Raw genomic sequence first — 22,176 nt, forward strand, 5'->3', positions numbered from 1 at the left:
TGCAACGTTTTTTTGCAGCGCCGGACCGGCTTTTTCAACAGCGCATGCGCGGGCACTGTGAGTTTTAACCCCACAAGTGCCCGGCGCAGCGCGCGCTCTCTCTTCCCCCCTCCGTACATACCGGCTTCCCCGGTGCTGCCTCTCTCGCTTGCTCCCGCTGCGGCTCCTTTAAATGTTTTACAAGCCGGATCAGGCGCCGCACCTGCATCCGCTGTCACCGCTGCACGCCTGATCCGGCGGTCCGGCTTACCGCCGAACCCGGCCGGAACAATCACACCGGATGTGAGAAAGTAGCCTTAATGCTATAAGCAATGGAATTTTGCTATCATAATGTGAAGGCGTCCGTAAGGCTTTTTGTTTTTTTTTTAAAAAGTCTGTCAGCCCAAACTAAATATAAACTAAGCACGATGTCTTTTAGGGGACATAGCTCCCTATAAAAAATTAAAATTTTAGAGTTTTAATCATTTCTTACCTTCTGCAGAAACTGAAACTAAATCGAATATGTTCAATAGGGAGCTTGTTGCACCCTTGGTGTGGCCAAAAGGCTCCATGCACCTTTCAGCCCACTTATTTTACATGTCTCTGCCTTTCTCACTGATGATTGCCAGTGCTCTTATCCATGGTGTGATCACTGTTTGCAGAGAAAGTTCACTTATCACCATGCAGTAAAGCAGGGATGTGCAAAACCAGTGTACTGAGAATCTTGGCCACACTAAAGGGGGCTTCACACATAGCGATATCGCTAGCAATATCGCTAAAGTATCACCGATTTTGTGACGCAGCAGCGATATTGCTAGCGATATCGTTATATGTGATACTTACCTCCGACCGGCTCCCCCGCTGGCTATCGCTGATCGCGCGAGAACGTCCTGGGCCGTTTCTCTTCGTCGGCTTCCTGCTGGCACCGACGAGCAACGTGTGGACGCGGGCGGGAGGATGTCTTCATTGCTGCGTCTGACAGGTAAGTAACGACCACCGACCGCTGCTGCATCGCTAGTGAGATCTGCCTGTTTGGCAGCTCACTAGCGACCATTTAGCGATGCTCCAGCGATCCTGACCGGGTCGTATCGTTGTCGGGATCGCTGGTGTATCGCTAAATGTAACGGGACCCTAAGGGTGCAGCGATCACAGTACTTAGCATGTTTGACTAAACTTTAGTTTCTCCAGAATGGAAACAGTGAATACAACATAAAAGGAGTATTTTTTTTTTGTAGCCATGTTCCCTACGAGTCTATGTCCTTAGTTTGTACTATCTGTTTGGGCTGACAGATTTATTTTAAGGAATAGGTAGATTTTACCTACAAAAGGTCCTACCATCTTGTTGGAAGCAAGTAGACCATAAAAAATTGGAAGTCATTACTGGGCAGCCAATTTCAGGTAGTTGGCTAGTAAACATTTACAAAAGCTGGAAGGATGGAAAATGAGCACCACAGATAATAAGACGACCACATTTACATTTTAATGACGAGACAAGAAGATCATATTGATGAAAAAATGAGACAAGAAGAACCAATTCACCAAGTCGAATATTGACTTTGACAATGTTAGGAAGAGGACTCAAATATCTACAAATTAGTGATGAGCGAGCATGCTCACCATTGGAGTGCCAGGGTACGCATCAAGTATCACGCATTTTTTGCTGATGTTAGCCAATAAACATGCAGGGATTGCTCATCATGTTTATTGGCTAACTGACGGCTACGAAACATGCGGGGACTCGAGAATGGCACTCGAGCACCAACGTTACTCGATGCATACCCAAGCACCCCAATGCACGATCAGGTGATGAGCATGCTCGCTCATCACTATTACAGATCTGTCCACCCTTACCTATCTTTGAATTCTGAGAGGAGCTCACCTTTCTGACAATAGCAATACAATATATTTTCACGAAAACTTACTGTATATATATAGCTGGACTGATATTCGTCAGCTTAATGCTAAATTTTTCAAAGCTGGTCATATTTCCTCTTAACATATTTCGAGCCAAGAGGAAAGGTAAGGAAGGACACTTCTATATAATATGCTGATTGGCAGAAGCAAATTTCAAAGTACCCATTTATCACATTATTCTCAATTTGTACAACAGCAGTACATAGATGCAAGCATTATGTTCTACACCACCCTGGATCATTGAGGTCTCTGAAGTCTTATTTTGATGCCTTCAAGACCCATTATTGCCAACAGGACATTGTGCCAAGACAAAACTTTCGGTGCACTGTTGACTACTGGTGGACATGGACCTTCCAGATATCCTTTGGAAACGGTTCCTGAAGTAGCCACTGTTGCTCCAGGACCTCTGCCGGTTCCTCAGGTACTCCTTGTAGTTTTTTGTCAGTAAGGTGTAGAGAAAAGGATTGATGCAACTGTTGCTATATGTCAAGCATGTGGTCAGATAGTTGATGTTCTTTTTGGCTTTGGGTGAAATGGGCAGGTATTCACAATACTGGTCGAGGAGCTGCCAAATCCAGAAAGGCAGGAAGCAGGCCCAGAAAACGAGGACAATGGTAAAAATCAGATACAGTACTTTCTGGTTGGGTAACCTCTTGGTTTGCTTGAATGAAGCTGTTTGAGATACCCAGTAAGTTCTAGCCAGTCTTATGTACAAGTAGCCTATAATGAGTCCTGGGCCTATGATACTTGTGCAAAACAAGACTGTGAGATAGATCTTGTAGGACATCCGACTCCATGTGGGCAGACAGATACTCTTGTTATCCCTCTTTTCCAGCTTAATCATAATCAACATGGGCAATGTTATAAGAAGAGACACCAACCAAACGATGATGGTAATGCATTTTCTGTAACTTTTTGACCTTTTGACTGTGTCTAAGGGTTTCAAAACAGCAAAGTAACGCTCGGTGCTCATAATAGTCAGGGTAAATATACTAGCATGCATGGTGAGGAAGTCAAGGCTGAAAAGGATGCGGCAGCCAATGTCTCCAAAGTACCACTCCCGAATGAAGTAGGTGCCTACTATAAATGGGATGGTGAGAAGATAGAGGAGGTCAGCAAGGGCCAAGTTGATTATATAGATGTACATGGAAGCTGCAGTACGCATGGACTGGCACATCACCACCAAGGTATAGACATTTCCTGCTACTCCAATCACACACATAAGGGACAAAATCACCCCGATGGTAAATGTGGCTATCATGTCCTCCGTGTTTCCTGAAGAAGGTGGGACATCCCATGTAGTGTTAATTGAGTTGGTGATATTGGTCTTTATGGGCATGTCTGTGGACAGAGATAATCTCCCCTGTGGCTCTTCATGGAAAGACATTTTGATGTCTTAAGGCTGTTCTTTTTCGAACAGTGGCCAGAGACCATTAGGACATTTTATATGGTGCCATTTGAGGAGTTTCCTATGGAAAATGATCAGAAGTCTTTAGTTAGTGCTAGGTTAGCGACAGAAAAAGGCATTGGTTATAAAGGAGTCTACCTTAGTAGAGTTCCTCTTCAAGCTGCATGACTCTCATTTATCAAATGCATCAAAATCCATCTCTGTCTATTGTGGGAGACTGCAAAATCTATTATGCTACAAGAGCCTCTGCACTATTGCTTGTATTTACTTAAAAATGAGACTGATCTGCAGGTGGCTAGTCAATGTGTCATTGAACTGCATATAGACCAGTATCGAATGCAGAAAATTACCGACAATGACTTTATGGTCTACCTGCTTGGACTGACTTGAGTTTTGAGAACGTTGCCACCTCCACCAATGATACTGTGTCCATTTTGTCGATACTACAAAACTCAAATGAACTGCATTTATCATCCATCAACTAGAGGTCGTTAACAAGATATTCCGAAGGTCAATGATAGTGAAAAACAATACAGGGACCCATCCATCAAGTCAACTGGTGGACTACGTCGCATCAGTCATTTAGAAGCACAAAGTTTTGCACCTTGAATCCCTCATCATTCGTGAGACTACATTAATCAAATCAAAACCAACGACCTCTACAAATTGGTCCTCTCTAAAATCTACGCTACCTCACTAATAAGGATGATTGAGCATCTCACGAGACCTCATCTAAGAACTATAGTCGTAACATTTATAAATATTGCACCAACATATCCCAAACCCATCTCCAAGGACATACTGTTAGCAAGACATCTAAGAAAAGGAACCTGTAGACCATAGCTGTATATTCATACCTTGGAGATAGGTCTGTCTAGACATGCAAAGCCTGAGGTGATAGAGTAATCTCAGCAAACATCTTGAAATCATCCTTACCTTTCTCTTGGGAGGTCCCACAAGAACTTGTCCACTCTCTCCACAGTATTGAGCATCGGTACAGGCTGCGAGTGGTTGCAGAGAACATGTTTAAAGCCTCTCGAATAGCTGTCTAGTTAGATACCTAGTAATGATGTCTCTGGAGCATCTGGAAAGATAGACTCCTCCTTAAGAAGCTTCTATTGACCAAGTGTGTTGTGCCCATCACTTGTGAAGCTCAGTCAGTAGCAAAGTGATGTATTTACAGAGGTTACTTTTATTAATATACCCTGTGGAATCCCTCCTACCTCCCTCCATCCTCACTACCTCCTCCTGGACAGGAGCAGCCCAGTGGAGGAGTGCGGGGAGAGAGGGAGCGGGCAAGAAGGGGTTAATAATTGCTGCAATTCTCTTGGTAAATGACAATGGGATTGTTTGGATATTCCCTGGGCTGCTGCTTCTAGACGAGAGTTGTCATAAGCCGAGGATGGCTTCCTACTGCGCTTTTATTTTATTTTAACCTTTTGTGCAATCAGAATTGAGCAGTATCAGGTAACGATCAGTCAGCTGTCTCCTCACCTCCATCCTGCACTGTCACTCTCTCTGGCTCCCTCTGTCTCTCTCTCTCTCTCTGGCTGCCTCTGTCCATCCCTCTCTCTCTTTCTCTCTATCCCTCTCTTTCTCTATGACTTTCAGTGTCATTCTCTTTCTCACTCTCCCTCCTTTTCTCTCTTTATCTCTCTCTGTCTAGTTCTCGTTTTCTCTCCATCTCTTTCTCTCTCTGTTTCTCTCTCTACTTCTCTCCATCTCTCTCTCTTTCTTCCCTTCCTCCTTTCTTCCTCCTTCGTTCGTTTTTTCTCTCTCTTTTTTTTCCCTTTCTTTCTCCCTCTCCTCACTTTCTCCCCTTTCCTGTTCTATTTCTCCTTTACCTTTCTCTTACTTTTTTTTCATTATGTCGCTCTCTGTCTCACACTCTCTCTCTGAACTGTTCTGCTGTCTGGTTCTTGCTCTCTCTCCCCTTCTGTCTCTCTGTGTCACTGATTCTTTATCAGGTTCTCTCCCCATCTCTCATTCACTCTCTCTCATTTTCTTTTCTGTGCAATTCTCTCTCTTTCCTTCTTTAACTCCTCTCTTTTTCTTTCTCTCTCACTATCTTTCACAATATTTCTATCTCTTTTACTAACTATCACTCACGCTCTCCTGTCTTAAATAGTTAGCTCTCACTGACTCACTTTCTATCTCTCGATATCTCACTCTTGATTCTCCCTCATAGTCTCTTTATCTCTCTCATACTGTCTCCTCCCTCACTCTTTTTTAACTATTCCTCTTACTGTCTCTTTCTTCTCACTGTGTCACTCCCTGACTGTCTAATGCTATCTCACTCTCCTCTCTCACTGTCACTCATTTTCCACCACACAATCTCTAGTTTTCCCTCATCTTTTTCTCTCATTAATCCTCTTTTTTTTCTTGCTGTTTGCTCCCTCTCTCTCACGATCTCTCCTTTTGTCTCACTATATCCCCCTCTCTATTAGTCCCTCTGTCTCTCTCTCATTCTCATATCCTACCTGTCTTCTTCTTCTACTTCTCTCTTTTTGCTGCAGTCTTTCTTCTGTGTATTTCTTTATCTTCCCCTTTTCACTCTTCTTATACTCTCTATTTTTCCTCTTCCCCCTTTCTTTCCTTTCCCTCCTCTCTTCTCTTCTCCCTCTCTCCACTATCTTCTCTCTTCCCCTTTTTTCTCATGTCCCATATCCTTCTTCTCACTCTTCTGCTATCTTCACCCTCTCTTCTCACGCTCTTGTTTCTGTCTCTCCCACTCTTTCCTCTAATTTCCCTTATTTAAATTTCTTCTCTCTTTCTCGGGGTCTTCGTTCTCTTCACCACCTTCTTCTTCCCTTTCCCATACTGTATCTGTTCTTTCCCCTTCCTCCTTTCTGTTTATACTTCTCTCTTCACATTTCCTATTCTCGGCCATTCTCCCATTGTAATATCTTTTCTTTCTCTCTCTTCTATTCCCCATTACACACCTTCCTGCTCATTATCAGTTTTCTCTTTTTCCTCTCACACTCACCTTTTTCTTTCTCCAACCTTCACCTCTCTCAGTTTCTCTACTCTCTTCCATACCGTCTCTTCTTTCTCTCTGGTTTCTTCTCTACTGATGTTCCCCCCTCTCTATAATCTATCTCATCCTGTTACTCTCTTTCCTCCTGTTTTGGAGTCATCATCCCCACTCCAACTCTAAGGGTGTGTGCACATGTTGCGGATTTGTCTGCGGCTTTTTCTGCAGAGAATCCGCTCTGTCAACTCTCCCAACTCTCCTCTTCTTCTCACTATCAATCTCCTTTCCTCGCTGTGTCATCTCTGTCCATCTTCCTCCCTCCTCCCACTCTCTTTTCCTACTTTCTCTTATTCTAGTCTCTTTCATTCTTTCATTCTTCCTCTTTCGTACTTTTAGTCTCTCTTTTCCTGCCACTCTTTTCCTCTCTCTTCCTTTCCTCTTCCCTTATTCCTTTGTTGCTTTCTTAGACATCTCCAGTCTCACTTCCATCTCTGCACTCTCTAATCTCTCTCTTCCTTTCTTAACTCTTCCTCCTCCCTACCTAGCTCCTTGGCCCTCTGTGTCATATCTTTCCCTCTTCTTACCTCTCTTTTATCCTTCTTCCTATCTTGAATGTTTCCTTCTCTCATGCTAATCTCTTCCCTTCTATCTCCTCTGTGTATTTTCAATATCTCTCTTTTAAGACATTTTTCTTTCCTATTTCTTTGCTATTTTTGCCTTTCCTGTATTCCCTTCTCTCTTTTTTCCCACTGTCTCCTTCCTGCCATTCTCGTCTCTATCTCCTCTTTTCCACTCTCTCCATTTCACTCTTCTTCTTCTTCTGTCTCTTCCATAACACTCTTCTTCCTATGACTTAACCTCTTCCTCCATTATGCTTCGTACCATTCCCTATGTTCTCTATTCTCTCCTCTTCTTACTTTTCCTCTGTGTGTGAATTATTTCCTCTTCCTCCTCTGTCTTTCCTTTCTTATTATCTTGAACCCTTCCTACTCTCTCATTCTTCTCTCTCGCATTCTTAGCTCTTCCCTTCTATCTTCTTCTTCCTGTGTCTCTTTTTTTCAGAGCGCTCTCTTTCCTTTTCTTCGACTCCTCTCTTTTTTCCAGTCCTTTCTCTTGTAGTCTCCTATATGTTTCTTTATTCCTCCCACCCCCTTCCTGGTCTCTTCTTTCTCTCCTTACTGCTTTCCTTCCCTCTCTATGTATATTCGCTCTCTTTCTACGTCTCTCTTAGCGTCTCTCTCTAGTTTACCTCTCTCTTCCTACTTTCTTCTATCGCAATCTGTTCCTGTTTCTTTCCTTTTCTTCCTCTGTCTTTTTTTCATCCATCTCCTCTTTATGTTAACGCTCCCTCTTCTTCTCTAATCAGAGCAGAAATCATTTTTTTTCCTTCAGCACACTACCCGTCCAGTGGTGGCGCTGTAGAGGAATTAACCACTTGCAGTCAGACTTCCCATCGCAGAAATGACTACACTACATAATATATCATATTCATTTTTTTTTCCCACAGGCTCGTCACGTTGGAGTACTCTTCCTGCAGTACCACTTCTCACCACTATTCCAGCAGCAGCTCTGTTCTATAAATTTAAATGCAACAGCGCCACCATCAGAATAGAAATATTTAAAAACGAACTGGCACATAAATAAATCACCGCCCTGAATTAATAGCTGTAATGTTTCATTCCCAGGGCGGATCTTTACAATCTGTAGATTTTACAAACCTGGTGCTGTTATCCCTTTAAATTTTGCAGATGTCGGAGTCATTCCTAGTGAGAATGTTCAGGTAAAGGAAGGTGATGAGGTTCTGTCGCAATGATGAGATTATAGGGAAGGCCGCAGAGGTGCCAAGCGAGTAGAGATTGTATCGAGAACAGCAGCAACAGAACCCCAAAATCGGTGACGTTACAGCGATATCGCTATGTGTAACGGGGGCTTTAGGCTCTATCAGAAGTTAGAAATGTACAAATTACACACTGTGCACCTGGACTGAGGAGATGAAGACATGTGGGAAACAACATGCCCAGTTTTGCATTTCCGTTACTATTGGTTGGGGAAATTTGCAATCCAATTGTATCTGATTATACTTAGAATATTTCAATGAAGGGCTTGCCTGTCATAAAAAATATATATATTTTTTCAGAAACAGTGCCACCACCACTTGTAGGCTGTGTTGAGTATTGCAGCTCAGCCCTATTCACTTGATTGGGGATTTGCTTCTATCTCAACCCCTTAAAGGGGCTATCCCATGAGCAACATATTAAAGCTATCTGTGTGGTCAGTGGGGGTCTGACCAGATCTCAAAAACGGGTCTACTCACTCTGTAAGGGAGCTGCACTGCGTCCATAGAAGTGACTTGAGATTTGATCAGCTCCAATCACACAGGAAAAATAAACCCCTCCATTTTTGTGGTTGATTAGGAGTCCCGTCACTCTCAGATGGGGTCCCAGGGGTCCGACCCTTAGGCTGTGTGCACACGCTGCGGATCTGCTACGGTTTTGGCCGCTGCAGATCTGCAGACAGTGTACAGTGGCATGTAAGTCTATGGGATTTACATTCTGCTGTGCACATGCTGCGGATTTTTAACTGCGGAAAAGCTGCAGTTTTGAATCCGCAGAAAGAAATGACATGTTACTTCTTCTCTGCAGATTCTGCTGCGGTTTACCATCTCCTCCATTGTAGAGGCGATGCGGTTCCACAGATAAAAAATCCGCAGACCAACCCGCAGCGTGTGCACATAGCCTTACAAATCAAGCATTAGTAATTGGTGACACGTGATTGTGGGATAACCCCTTAATAACTGCAGCGCGGGCATAAGGTGGCTGTGAGGAACATCAGAACTCTGACATCACATGCCAGGGAGAAAATGTCTGGAATCTTTGCTTTTTTTTCCCCCTGTTCACATCCAAAGCGAATGTCAGATGCAAAGCTAGGTTTTCCTGCAATCAAGGTAAAAATCCTGTTTCTCGTGCCCTCTTATAGTCGTCATGGGACTGCTCCTATGCGATGTGCACATTTACAGTCACATGCTCTTCTTGGTTCTCTCAATGTCCAGTGAAAAGCTACAGCCCCGGCTTCATTGAGAGAAGCTCGTTGGCACGTGACTGTAATTATGATAATTCCATATAGGGAGTCACATGATGACTGCTGGAATTAGCAAGCAGAACCAAATCCTGACAGTAAGTATAGCATTTGGCATGCTACAATGCTTAATTTTGACATTAAAGCACAAAACATAAATACAGATGTAGTAATTCTTAGCAATACTTTATTAACTCCTTCACTCTTTTTTCGATTTTTCGTTTTTCGCTCCCCTTCTTTCCACAGCCATAACTTTTTTATTTTTCATCAATATGGCGATTTGAGGGCTTATTTTTTGCGGGACGAGTTGTACTTTTAAACGACACCATTGGTTTTACCATGTCGTGTACTCGAAAACGGAAAAAAAAATTCCACTTGCGGTGAAATTGCAAAAAAAGTGCAATCCCACACTTGTTTTTTTGCTTGGCTTTTTTGCTAGGTTCATTAGATGCTAAATCTAACCTGCCATTATGATTCTCCAGGTCATTACGGGTTCATAGACACCAAACATGTCTACGTTCTCTTTTATCTAAGTAGTGCAAAAAATTTCCAAAATTTGATTAAAAAAAAAAATTGCACAATTTTCTGAGTCTCGTAGCGTCTCCATTTTTTGTGATCTGGGATCGGGTGAGGGCTTATTTTTTGTGTGCCGGGCTGATGTTTTTAATGATACCACTTTTATGCAGACATGTTCTTTTGATCGCCCGTTATTGCATTTTAACGCACTGTCGTGGTGACCAAAAAAAGTAATCCTGGCGTTTTGAATTTTTTTTCTCACTACGCCGTTTAGCGATCGGGTTAATGCTTTTTTTTATTGAGAGATCGGGAAATTCTGAATGTGGCGATACCTAATATGTGTATGTAGGATTTTTTTTTTATTGTTTTATTTTGATTGGGGCGAAAGGGGGTTGATTTGATCTTTTAGGGTTTTTTAATTTTTAAACATTTTTTTTAATTTTGGCATGCTTAAATAGGCTCCATATGAGACTAGAAGCATACACAACCCGATTGGCTCTGCTACATATGGGCGATGAGCAGATCACCCATATGTAGCAGATTTACTGCTGCGCTCTGTGCGCCAGCAACCGGGCGGCGCTCAAAGCCATCTGCCTGGAACAACCATAAAGGTCTCTATGAGACCTGTGGTTGTCCAGGCAATGCGTCGTCGACCCCCGATCACGTGACAGGGGTTGGCGATGAGCTCACTTACGGCCCGGTGGCCAAAAGTGCTGTTTAAATACCCATTGTCAGCTTTGACAGTGGGATTTAACTAGTTAATAGGAACGGGCGGACGGCGATTCCACTCGCGCCTATTGCGGGCACATGTCAGCTGTTCATAACAGCTGACATGTCGCGGCTTTGAGGTGGGCTCAATGCCAGAGCCCATCTCAAAACAGGGGATCCTCCCCGATGACGTACTATTCCGTCATTTGTAAGGAAGGGGTTAACAGAGCCATATATCACAATATTTGACAAGTTATGGACAGGATCAGAATCAATAGCAGTGCAGCAATACAGCATCAAAGCTAACAGTACAGTAATACAACACCAGAGCCACCATCAGTAGATGAATACAGCAACAGAACTACCATCAGTACATGAATATATCACAGCAAGCAACATCAGTATATGATTACATTGCCAGAACCACCATCAGTACATGAAATAAGCAATAGAACCACCATCAGTACATGAATACATCAACAGGTGCAACATCAGTACATGATTACACTGCCAGAACCACATCAGTACATGAAACAAGCAATAGAACCATCATCAGTACATGAATACATTAACATAAGCAACATCAATATATGAATACAGCAACAGAACTTCCATCAGTACGTGAATACATCACCAAAACTACAATCAGTACATGAATATATCACCATAATCATCATCAATACATGAATGCATCAACATAGCCACCATCAGTACATTAATACATCACAAGAACAACCAGCAGTACATGAATAAGGCACCAGAACTATCACTAGTACATAAATATAGCACCAGAATTATCATCAGCACATAGATACATCACCATAACATGACATGTGTACAGGATTAAAACAAATAACAGTTCATTACAGCACCAGAATCACCATCAATACAGCACCAGAACTACTATACGTACATTAATACAGTACCATAACTATCATCAGTAGATGAATACATCCCCTGTAGCAACATCAGTATATGAATACATATCAGAACCAGGATCAGTACAAGAACACAGCACCAGAATAACCATCAGTACATGAATATATCATCAGAACCACCATAGTACATCAATATGTCACCAGAACCATAATCAGTACATGAACCATAATCAGTACATGAATACAGCACCAGAACCAACATCAGTACGTGAACGCCGCACTAGAACCACCATCAGTACATGAATACAGCACAAGAACCACGATCAGTTCATGAATTCAGTACTATAATCACTATCAGTATGTGAACATAGAATCAGAACCACACATACATGAATACAACACCAGAAAAAGAATCAATACATGAATGTGTCACCAAGCTTAGTACAGTGGTTGATTGCAATGTAAATTTAGGCCTATATGCGTTTGTATCATATGAACCTACAATGTCCAGTATATCCTTTACAGTGGTGAGAAAATGATAAGAGTTCTTAATAATAGCCATCATCAGACTGAGGACTGTACAGGAACCACAGTACTGATGAGACAAAGTCAGTTTCACAAATTAACATTTCTATCCAGATACATTATAAGTGATATCTTCTATGATTTAAGTTGATCTCTTTCTTTTCTTCTCCATCTTTTCCAGAAGCCATGAAAGTAGTTCAACTCTGTAAACTTCCATCTTCTCCGGTTCCTGCAGCACATGGTCCCTTAAAAACAATAGTGTCATTGTAATTAGAGGTGAGCTAATATGATCGGAAACAATCACCGAATCCGAATTTGCCACATTGGTGCCATATCGATACCCTATTCATGCTGAATTCATGTTTGACGATGGTTTCCGAACATATTTGCTCATTTCTATTCTCATTGACTCCAATGGGAGCCAATGTCGTTCGGCTATGTTTGGCGAATGTTGCAAAAACAATATTCGCCGGCGATTGAAATCCGAGTCGAATATTGAAAAATTTGCTTAACTCTAATTATAATGTCCTTGAATAACAATATCTACCGTATTCTGTGCTCTCTGAATAAATAATTGCTTCTCACTGTACTCCCTGCACAAAATAGTACTCTCACAATTTCCCTTCTATGGTAAATGGCCTCCACATTGTCCTATAAACTATTGTCTCTACACCATCCCCCTTTATTCTTTATAATTTGCCCCCTTATGAATTGTGATCGCCACTGTTCACCCTTGTGAATTATAACCAAATCACTCTTCGGCCCTATAAACTATAACTGCCACACTGTCCGCTTTTATTAGCTATAACTGCCACACTGTCTGCTTTTATTAGCTATAACAGCCACATTATGGTCAGTGATTTAAGTGAATAAACTCCAGAAACACTATGTGTAACTTGTTTGCCGTGTACAGCCATATCCATGTGATGCGTGTGCTTTTAGTCTTTACAGCAGATATATACCCATTTGATATACAATTTTTATATCCCCTCTCCCCATACCACTTGTTATGCTTTTAGCAATAAAGTACAATTGAATCACCTATGTTTGGACTAGTTCATCGTAATTTTTCCTTTGTTAGCCTCTGTCTCTTGACAATAGGTTCGGCATAGTCTATTACAAACACACATGGGGTGTATATATTTTCAGACATGAATCTAATTACATGACGATCAATACCATGTGTTTTTGTTGTTTGAGTGTTTCTTATCTAAATTTTACTGCGTTTTGCACAGGCTTTCTCTCCGACATGAACTTTAAGGCCAAGGAAAAAGCTTGGCTCTGTCAAATTGACCAGGTGTTTGGGGGTGAAGGGTCCATTCCTCAACAGACCAGTAATCACAGATGGGATGACAAAGCATTAACTTTACAGAAGATGGTTGTAAGTGTTTGGGGAGGAAATTAATATCTAGGCGTCTACATGTGTGAGTGGTCCCTATTTCCCATGGAGGACGTTGATTTTATAGCCAAATGGGAAGAGGCGTGCAATAGTTGTTCCAACACACTGATGCAGTTGCTGCGTGACCTGAATACTAGTGCCATCACTAAACTAGAGTCGTTAATTGGTACTGTTGAGGAAGAACTTGAGTCTAGCTGTTCTCCTGAAAAATACACTGCTCAAAAAAATAAAGAGAACACGTAAACAACGGAATATAACTCCAAGTAAACCAAACTTCTGTGAAATCAAACTGTCCACTTAGGAAGCAACACTGATTGACAATCAATTTCACATGCTGTTGTACAAATGGAATAGATGGAAATTATTGGCAATTATCAAGACACACTCAATAAAGGAGTGGTTCTGCAGGTGGGGATCACAGACCACATCTCAGTACCAATGCTTTCTGGCTAATGTTTTGGTCACTTTTGAATGTTGGTTGTGCTTTCACACTCATGGTAGCATGAGATGGACTCTACAACCCACACAAGTGGCTCAGGTAGTGCAGCTCATCCAGGATGGCACATCAATGCAAGCTGTGGCAAGAAGGTTTGCTGTGTCTGTCAGCGTAGTGTCCAGAGACTGGAGCCGCTACCAGGAGACAGACCAGTACACCAGGAGATGTGGAGAGGGCCGTAGGAGGGCTACAACCCAGCAGAAGGACCGCTACCTCCACCTTTGTGCAAGGAGGAACAGGAGGAGCACTGCCAGAGCCCTGCAAAATGACCTCCAGCAGGCCACAAATGTGCATGTGTCTGCACAAACGGTTAAAAGGCGCCTCCATGAGGATGGTCTGAGGGCCCAATGTCCACAGATGGGGGTTGTGCTCACAGTCCAACACCGCGCAGGACACTTGGCATTTGCTACATAACACCAGGATTGGCAAATTCGCCACTGGCGCCCTGTGCTCTTCATAGATGAAAGCTGGTTCACACTGAGCTCATGTGACAGACGTGACAGAGTCTGGAGACGTTGTGGAGAGTGATTTGCTGCCTGCAACATCCTTAAGCATGACCAGCTTGGCTGTGGGTCAGTAATGGTGTGGGGTGGCATTTCTTTGGAGGGCGCACAGCCCTCCATGTGCTCACCAGAGGTAGCCTGACTGCCATTAGGTACCGAGATGAGATCCTCAGACCCCTTGTGAGACCTTATGCTGGTGCGGTTGGCATTGGGTTCCTCCTAATGCGGGACAATGCCAGACCTCATGTGGCTGGAGTATGTCAAGATGAAGGCATTGAAGCTATGGACTGGCCCTCCCATTCTCGGACCTGACTGAGCACATCTGGGACATCATGTCTCGCTCCATCCACCAATGTCACATTGCAATACAGACTGTCCAAGAGTTGGCGGATCCTTTAGTCCAGGTCTGGGAGGAGGTCCCTCAGGAGACCATTCGTCGCCTCATCAGGAGCATGCCCAGGTGTTGTACAGTAGGGAGGTCATACAGGCACGTGTAGGCCACACACAATACTGCGCATCTTTTCCTTGTCATGAGGCATTTCCACTGAAGTTGGATCAGACTGTAATTTGATTTTCCACTTTGATTTTGAGTATCATTCCAAATCCAGACCACCATGGGATATTCATTTTGATTTACATTGATAATTGTTATGTTTTACTGTTCTGAACACATTCTACTATGCAATGAATAAAAATATGCAACTGGAATATTTCATTCAGAGATATCTGGGATGTGGTATTTTAGTATTCCCTTTATTTTTTTGAGCAGTGTATATGACTTTCAACAACCAATTGGACAAAACTATTGATATGGTTGTAACGAAAATTCACGATACACAAACAGGTAAGTTTAGCAGAGATCTACGTGATTACCAAAATAATAAAGTATGCTTTTGGAGGAGACCCTTGCCACAAGGTCAAGAATTCAACATACACATCTCACTCTTCTATCAGCGATCAGACTGAAGAATAAGGTGTATCAATGATCACTAGGTGAGGAGGTATATCAAAGAGATCGAAAGATGCTAATTTCCACCAATATAAACATCATGAGTATCGGTCACCGGATTACAAAAGACGTGACAACAAGGTAATTAACCTTAGTCAGCAAGTGTTTTCGCCTATTGATCGCTCTCCTTACAAAGGCTTGTCATTTTCACCATCTGCTGCATTTGATGTGTTCACTACCATTAAAGACCTCCACATGTTTGCAAGTCATTAATATTCAGGAAATATTTTTGTTGATGCTAATCTTTCTCAATTGTTCCACACAGAAAAAGAACACATAGCACTATGCACTTTAGAGGATCTATCTATGTAGCACAATACTATTGAAGGAGGTAAGATACCTCCCTCCATTCGACCACACTAAAAAATCCCCCCGTCTTCTTGCGAAAATGTTGACCTCTTTGTTCAGATTGTCACAAAAGAACTTTTGGATATTCCTCGTAATATCCATCATGAAAATCTTACAGTAGAGGAACGAAGGCACCTGCACGTTCTACAGAATCTACCTGATTTGGTATTTAAAACAGCGGACAAGGGGTTAACATCGTTGTTAAGGTTTTGTTAGGCGTCGGGTTTCTGCAACTGCACAGCAGGAATCCAGAGCCTTGCATTCAGCGGTCTCTCATTCCCCATCGACCGCAGAGGAGCCTGCTCAGCAGTCCCGTCGTTCCCAACGCTCTGCTCAGACCAGCTCTGTGGTTCTGGCTATTGCTGCCACCTCTGGGCTAGCAATAGCAACGCAGGCTGCTCAGCAGCAAGCCACTCCAGAGGCTAAGTCTTTCCGTCGCTCCACTGAGCATGCTCACGAGACGATCTCCCATTGGAGATCGGGAGTCACACGCACAGGTCCTTCTCCAGATCTGATTGGTCCATCTCAGGGATCTGGAAGCTTCCGGAAGGTCCTGGCTATAAAAGGTTCGCATGGCCGCTCGGCCATGCGCTAGTATAGACTCTAGTTGCTACCTGTGTGAATAATGATGGATGCATGGACTTGCAAATGACTCATTAAGATTCCCCTCCCTCTGATATTACATGTGTGGATAGGGAACTAGTGATAGAGTCAGCACCAGTCAGTGGCAAGCTACAGGCCACAGTGCATATCATCCACGGTACTAGCGTCCGACAGTGTGCCTGCTACCGGGCATTGTCGTACAGCGGCAGTGTCTGTCGCTGCGCTGCAGTCAGCAGTACTTATTGGCGTCCGCGGGTGTGACACCGCACGCACGGTAGGTCTAGAGGGACGCTCACCCTGTGTCTTGGGCCAGAGTCCTGTGACCATATACCGTGTGTGTGTGGCGCCCCTGAGGCTCAGTCGCCACAGAGGTACTGCACCTCCTCCTGAGGTGTGGTACCCCACCATCCAGGTAAGGTGGAGACTCCTGACCACACTCCAACACCTGCACCCAACACCACAAAGTAGTGTAACAAAGCACCTTCGGCGGCTCCCTGCTTGGAGTGTAGCATAGCACCCCTTGGTGGCTCCCTGCTTGGAACACGAGACGTGCTGGGAGGTGGGTGGAGTTTAGTTTACCTAAAGAGCGGGAAGAGTTGAGCAGTTACTCAGTTGTTTAGGAAGGAGAGAGAAGAAGATCCCCGGAGAGAGGGATAGATGGATGGAAGTGCTGCAGCAGATCCCAGTGACCTGGGTCTACTGGCACGGGAAAGGAAGAGAGAGAGCAACATAGACTGAAAGCCTGATTTTCCATAGAAAGAAAGATTAGTAAGGAACGTGAGGAGTAAAAGGGAACAGAGGACGTGGGTTAGAAGAGAACTCTTCCTAGAAGTTCTAAGCGCAAGGCCGGGGCCCGGTCCCCGAGGTTGTATGGATACTAATGGTCCTGCAGCAGACACCGGAGGAAAAGAAATAGTGACTAGTGTTGAGCGATACCATCCGATACCATGAAGTATCGGATTGGATCGGACCGATACCCAAAAAGTATCGGGTATCGCCGATGCTGATACCGGAAACCCCATTCAAGTCAATGGGACAGAAATATCGGAATGTAAAAAAAACCCTTTCTTTACTTGTACATCCAGTTCGGGAGGGGGGAAGAGTGTCGGCGGTGTGTGGGCGGACACTGTGCGTGTCTGTGTGTGCGGACGGGGTCTGTACGGGCCTCTCGAGGGTTTGTGCGGGCCTGCTGGTGGTCTGTGCGGGCCTGCCGAGGGTCTGTGTGGGCTGCCGGGGGTCTGTGAGGGCCTGCCGGGGGTCTGTGAGGGCCTGCCGGGGGTCTGTGCGGGCTGTCGGTGGTCTGTACGGGCCTGCCGGGGGTCTGTGCGGGCTGCCGGGGGTTTGTGCGAGCCAGCCGGGCCAGTGTGTGTGTGCAAGCATTGTCCGATGGGACTACAAGTCCCATCGGGCTTGCCTGCTACAATTACAGTGATTGACACATTAGCCAATGATGGGACAGCAGTAGTCCCATCATCCGGCTAATGTGTTGAATGTAAAAAAAAAAAAAAAAACAGAAAAAATACATACTACATACAAACTTCATTCATACAACATACATACATACATACATACTACACACATACTTCATATATACTACATTCATACAACATACATACATACTACATGCATACTTTATATATACTACATTCATAAAACATACATACATATATACTACATTCATACAACATATATACATACTACATACATACTTCATATATACTACATTCATACAACATATATACATACTACATATATACTACATTCATACAACATACATACATACTATATACTACATATATACTTCATTTATGCTACATTCATACAACATACATACATACTACATACATACTACATATATACTACATTCATACAACATACATGCATACTACATACATACTACAGTCATGGCCAAAAGTTTAGAGAATGACACAAATATTAATTTTTACAAAGTCTACTGCTTCATTTTTTCTAATGGCAATTTGCATATACTCCAGAATGTTATAAAGAGTGATCAGCTTGACAGCAATTACTTGCAAAGTCAATATTTGCCTAGAAAATTAACTTTATCCCCCAAAACACATTTCAACAGCATTGCAGCCCTGCCTTAAAAGGACCAGTTAACATCGTTTCAGTGATTGCTCCATTAACACAGGTGTGGGCATTGATGAGGACAGGGCTGGAGATCAATCTGTCATGATTAAGTAAGAATGACACCACTGGACACTTTAAAAGGAGGCTGTTGCTTGGCATCATTGTTTCTCTTCTGTAAACCATGGTTATCTCTAAAGAAACACGTGCAGTCATCATTGCACTGCACAAAAATGGCCTAACAGGGAAGAGTATCGCAGCTAGAAAGATTGCACCTCAGTCAACAATCTATCGCATCATCAAGAACTTCAAGGAGAGAGGTTCCCTTGTTGCCAAAAAGGCTCCAGGGCGCCCAAGAAAGACCAGCAAGCGCCAGGACATCTCTTAAAAGTGTTTCTGCTGCGGGATCAGGCTACCAGCAGTGCAGAGCTTGCTCAGGAATAGCAGCAGGCAGGTGTGAGTGCATCTGCATGCACTGTGAGGCGGGGAGTCTAGGAGCAAGGCCTGGTCTCAAGGAGGGCAGCAAAGAAGCCACTTCTCTCCAGAAAAAACATCATGGACAGACTGATATTCTGCAAGAGGTACAGGGAGTGGACTGCTGAGGACTGGGGTAAAGTCATTTTCTCTGATGAATCCCCTTTTCGATTGTTTGGGACATCTGGAAAACGGCTTATTTGGAGAAGACCAGGTGAGCGCTACCACCAGTCTTGTCTCATGCCAACTGTCAAGCATCCTGAAACCATTCATGTGTGGGGTTGCTTCTCAGCCAAGGGAATGGGCTCTCTCTCAGTCTTGCCTAAAAACACAGCCATGAATAAAGAATGGTACCAGAATGTCCTCCAAGAGCAACTTCTCCCAACCGTCCAAGAGCAGTTTGGCGATCAACAATGCCTTTTTCAACATGATGGAGCACCTTGCCATAAAGCAAAGGTGATAACTAAATGGCTCAGGGAACAAAACATAGAGATTTTGGGACCATGGCCTGGAAACTCCCCAGATCTTAATCCCATTGAGAACTTGTGGCAATCATCAAGAGACGGGTGGACAAACAAAAACCTTCAAATTCAGACAAAATAAAAGCATTGATTTTGCAAGAATGGACTGCTATCAGTCAGGATTTGATCCAGAAGTTGATTGAGAGCATGCCAGGGAGAATTGCTGAGGTCCTGAAGAAGAAGGGTCAACACTGCAAATATTGACTTGCTGCATTAACTCATTCTAACTGTCAATATAACCTTTTGTTACTCATAATATGATTGCAATTATATTTCTGTATGTGATAAAAACATCTGACAAACACACATAAAAACCAGAGGGCAGCAAATCATGTGAAAATATATTGTGTCATTCTCTAAACTTTTGGCCATGACTGTACATTCATACAACATACATACTACATACTACATACATACTTCATATATACTACATTCATATAACATACATATATACTACATTCATACAACATGCATACATACTACATACATACTTCATATACAGTATACTACATTCATACAACATACATATATACTACATATATACTTCATATATACTACATTCATACAACATACATACATACATACTACATACATACTTCATATATCCTACATTCATACAACATACATATATACTACATACATACTTCATATATACTACATTCATACAACATACATACATACTACATATATACTACATTCATACAACATACATACTACATATATACTACATACATACAACATACATACTACATACATACTACATACAATACATTCATACAATACATACCTAGAGACACACAGTTCATATAACAGAGTACATACTCACCATCACTTGTCACTTTGATCCCCGAAGCCAGTGTCATCTATTAAAAAATATTAAAACAAACAACCGATATTCTCCCCGATCTGCAGAAATCCACAAGTGTCCCACGATTATCTCCCGTGGAGAACAGCAGCATCAGCTGATGCCACCGCTCTCTAGGGGCCCCAGGAATACAATGACGGGAGGTAGGTATCCTTCCGCACTGTATTCCTCCGCCACTGTAAAAAAATAGTCCCTAGTCTCACTTTTGGCATTGCTGTGTGAGAAAGTTCCCACGCAGCTTTTGCCATAAAGTGAGACCAGTGAACTATAGTAACCTCTCAGTGATGCAGTGCAGGAGATCGTCCTGGGACACTCGTGGATTTCTGCGGATCAGGGAGTATATCGCTTGTTTGTTATTTTAATATTTTTTAAAGATGACACTGGCATCGGGGATCAAAGTGACAAGTGATGGTGAGTATGTACTCTATGTTATATGTACTGTATGTCTATATGTATTGTATGAATGTATGAATGTATTGTATGTAGTATGTATGTAGTATGAATGTAGTATATATGTAGTAAGTATGTTGTATGAATGTAGTATATATGTAGTATGTATGTATGTTGTATGAATGTAGAATATATGTAGTATGTATGTATGTTGTATGAATGTAGTATATATGTAGTATGTATGTTGTATGTTGTATGAATGTAGTATGTATGTAGTATGTATGTATGAATGTAGTATATATGTAGTATGTATATATGTTGTATGAATGTAGTATATATGTAGTATGTATGTTGTATGAATGTAGTATATATGTAGTATTTATGTATGTTGTATGAATGTAGTATATATGTAGTATGCATGTAGTATGTAGTATATATGTTGTATGAATGTAGTATATATGTAGTATGTATGTATGTATGTTGTATGAATGTAGTATATATGTAGTATATAGTATGTATCTATGTTGTACGAATGTAGTATATATGTAGTATGTATGTATGTTGTATGAATGTAGTATATATGTAGTATGTATGTATGTATGTTGTATGAATGTAGTATATATGTAGTATGTATGTAGTATGTATGTTGTATGAATGTAGTATATATGTAGTATGTATGTAGTATGAATGTAGTATGAATGTAGTATATATGTAGTATGTATGTAGTATGAATGTAGTATGTATGTATGTTGTATGAATGTAGTATATATGTAGTATGTAGTATGTATGCATGTATGTTGTATGAATGTAGTACATATGTAGTATGTATGTACAGTATGTATGTTGTATGAATGTTGTATATATGTAGTATGTATGTAGTATGTATGTTTTTTTTTTTACATTAAACACATTAGCCGGATGATGGGACTACTACTGTCCCATCATTGGCTAATGTGTCAAGCACTGTCATTGTAGCAGGCATAGCCCGATGGGACTTGTAGTCCCATCGGACGATGCCTGCACACACACAACCCCCGGCAGGCCCGCACAGAACCCCGGCAGCCCGCACAGACCCCTGGCAGGCCCACACAGACCCCCGGCAGGCCCGTAAGACCCCCGGCAGCCCGCACAGACCCCCGGCAGCCCGCACAGACCCCCGGCAGCCCGCACAGACTGCGCATCATGATGCGCACAGACCGCGCATCATGATGACGTAATTTCAGCAGCCAATCACAGCCACAACACTGGCTCATTGCATTATGGGAACTTCCGATTCCGGTATCCGATATTGTAAAAATATCAGCACTCGGTATCGGAATTCCGATACAGCGAATATCGGCCGATACCTGATATTTGCAGTATCGGAATGCTCAACACCAGTAGTAACCGCTTTATTCCCACACAAGACTTGGGGGCACAACAGCAACTGGATAGTGAGCCGGGACTTAGTAGTGAGGAGTTGTCATGTCGGACGCTGTTCACACCACAGCATCCGGCAGGCAG

General features: G+C 42.7%; 1 protein-coding gene across 3 annotated transcripts in view; it reads right to left on the reverse strand.

The window, feature by feature from the left end:
• Window positions 1-1,437: 1,437 nt before the first annotated feature.
• LOC141072447 (urotensin-2 receptor-like) overlaps window positions 1,438-22,176 on the reverse strand; it is a 60,909-nt gene continuing 40,170 nt past the window's right edge. For 2 of the 3 annotated variants that reach the window (XM_073559716.1, XM_073559734.1), the window contains exon 2: window positions 1,438-3,362. In XM_073559716.1, coding sequence (XP_073415817.1) covers window positions 2,165-3,280 — 1,116 coding nt within the window. In that variant the 5' untranslated portion in view covers window positions 3,281-3,362 and the 3' untranslated portion in view covers window positions 1,438-2,164. Of the gene's footprint in view, window positions 3,363-4,237; window positions 6,697-22,176 lie in introns of those variants that run through there. The other variant, XM_073559726.1, reaches the window with a different exon arrangement.

The sequence above is a fragment of the Dendrobates tinctorius genome, unplaced genomic scaffold (assembly GCF_039654945.1).
Source record: "Dendrobates tinctorius isolate UK_male_01 unplaced genomic scaffold, ASM3965494v1 ptg000014l, whole genome shotgun sequence".
In the NCBI taxonomy this organism is placed as follows: domain Eukaryota; kingdom Metazoa; phylum Chordata; class Amphibia; order Anura; family Dendrobatidae; genus Dendrobates; species Dendrobates tinctorius.